Below are 2,346 nucleotides of genomic sequence, written 5' to 3'. Positions count from 1 at the left end.
AGCCCTCGCCCCCGTCAGAGGCAGGACGCGCCGGGCGGCCGGGCCGGCCCCAGCCGCGATGGAGGCTGCCCCCCGCAGCACCCAGCGCCGCTCCCGCCGGCGCCCGGCCCGGCCCCGCCGCGGGCCGCCCCGGCCCGGCCCGGCCCGGCCCGGCCGCCGCCCCCCCCCGCCGCCAGCGCCGGCCCCAACTCCTCATTGGCCGCCGCCGCCGGAGGGAGGATGACGCCCGGGCGGCGGCGGGCGCGGGGGTATAAAGGCCGGGCGGGCTGCCGCCGCCGCGCTCCCGCCGCCCCGCCCGCCATGCCGCGCGGCTTCCTCGTCAAGCGCAGCCGGCGCCCCGGCGGCTCCTACCGGGTGCGCCCGCGGGAGCGGGACCCGGAGCGGGACCCGCCGCCCGCCCCGCCGCCGCCCCCGCCGCCCGCCGCCGGGGGCAGCCCCGCCGCCAGGCAGGGGGCGGAGGAGGAGGAGGAGGGCGAGGAGGAGGAGGGCAACGCCGCCGCCGCCGCCGCCTGCCCCGCGACGTGGCCCCCCGGCGGCGGCTGCGGGGGCCCCGGGCTCGCCCCGCCGGAGGGGCCGGCCGCCTGGGGGGTGGCGGGGCCCTGCAGCGCTGCGGGGCCGCGGGCGGCTCTCTTCGAGCGGTGCCTGAGCTCCCCCGCCTCCGCCGAGTCCTTCCCCCTGGCCGCCTCCTTCCCGCCCGCCGAGAAGCTGCTGCTGCAGCCCCGCACGCCGCTGCCCGCCCCGCCGCCGCCGGTGCCCGCGCTGAAGCGGCCGCCGCGGGCCAAGGCGCCGGCCAAGAAGGCCAAGGCCACGCGGAAGCTGAGCTTCGCCGACGAGGTGACCACCTCGCCCGTGCTGGGGCTGCGCATCAAGGAGGAGGGGCCCGAGGGCCGGCCGGGGCCGGGGCCGCCGGCGGGGCGCACGCCGCTGGGCGAGTTCATCTGCCAGCTGTGCAAGGAGCAGTACGCGGACCCGCTGGCGCTGGCCCAGCACCGCTGCTCCCGCATCGTGCGCGTCGAGTACCGCTGCCCCGAGTGCCACAAGATCTTCAGCTGCCCCGCCAACCTGGCCTCGCACCGCCGCTGGCACAAGCCGCGGCCCGGCCCCGCCGCCGACGGCTCCGCCGCCGCCGCCGCCGCCGCCCCGCCGGGCAAGGAGAACAGCCCCGAGCGGCGGCCCCGCGGCCCCGCCGCGCCCGCGCCCCAGCCGCCGCCGCCGCCCCGTCAGCACCGCGGCGGCGCGGACAGCGCCGGCGGCGCCCCGGCCCCCCCCGGCCCCGGCCCCGCTCCCGGCCCCGGCGGCGGCGCCGGCGGGGAGGCGTTCGCCTGCCCCTGCTGCCAGAAGCGGTTCCGGCGGCAGGCCTACCTCCGCAAGCACCTGGGCACCCACGGGGCGGCGCGGCCCGCCGCCTACGGCCCGCCCGAGCGCGGGCAGCTCGCCTTCGCCTGCCACCTCTGCGGCGCCCGCTTCCCCTCGGCGGACATCAGGGACAAGCACCGGCTGTGGCACGCCGTGCGGGAGGAGCTGCTGCTGCCGCCGCCGGCCGGGCCCCCCGAGGGCGGCGCGGCGGGCGGCGAGCGGCAGGGCTTCCCCTGCAAGCACTGCCCCGCCACCTTCTTCAGCGCGCCCGGGCTGGCGCGGCACGCCAGCAAGTGCCACCCGCCGGAGAGCAGGCAGGTCCTGCTGCTCCAGGTGCCCGTCCGGCCGGGCTGCTAGGCCGGCGGCCGCCCCCCGATGGGACCGCTCCGGGAGCCCGGGCGAGCCGAGCGGGTCCTGTCCACGCTGTAATTCCTATGGAAAGTCGCGGTACTCACGGCTACGGGGGCGGAGGGGCCGCCCGCGGACTCCCGGCCCCCCCCGCCTCCCCGGCCGGCGGGCGGCGAACCTCGCCCCGCAGCAGCGCGGCCCGAGCTTCAGCCGCCGCCTCCGCGGGCCCGGCCGGCGGCCGTCGCGCCGAGCCCCGCACGGGAGGGCGGCGCGGCGCTGCCCGTCGGCTGCCGGGGCGGCCGGAGCGGGGCCGGCGGGCGTGGGCACGGCCCCGGGCGGGCGGCGGGCAGGGAGCCGGGCCCGGGCAGCCTCCGCCGGGACGCGGGCGGTGCCGGGGGGCGGCTGTCGGCCCACCGCAGGTACATCTTCCGCAGCTACTCGCGGTCCCAGGATAGAAGTACAGCTGTATATACGATATTTAAAGAGAGGAATTATTTTTCGTGAGAAAAGGAGCCTGATCTAGTGACCTTGTTTTAATAGCCTTAGCCCCCGAGCGTCAACATTGAAGTTATTGTGAGGTGTTTTGTTTGCTGTACGCTGTACTAAGGTAGTCGAGAAGATAAATGTTCATACTAAGTCAAT

General features: G+C 78.9%; 1 protein-coding gene across 1 annotated transcript; it reads left to right on the top strand.

Moving 5' to 3' along the window:
• Positions 1–300: 300 nt before the first annotated feature.
• INSM2 (INSM transcriptional repressor 2) lies at positions 301–1,713 on the top strand (the record flags this gene model as incomplete). The annotated part of the gene is made up of 1 exon (XM_082317371.1): positions 301–1,713. One exon carries the CDS (start codon positions 301–303, stop codon positions 1,711–1,713), a length of 1,413 nt encoding a protein of 470 aa, XP_082173497.1.
• Between the last annotated feature and the right edge of the window lie 633 nt (positions 1,714–2,346).

This window comes from Platalea leucorodia (assembly GCF_965183815.1).
Source record: "Platalea leucorodia genome assembly, chromosome: 7".
NCBI lineage: Eukaryota > Metazoa > Chordata > Aves > Pelecaniformes > Threskiornithidae > Platalea > Platalea leucorodia.
Note: the sequence above shows the minus strand (reverse complement) of the source record. Positions and strands in the feature narration are given on the sequence as shown.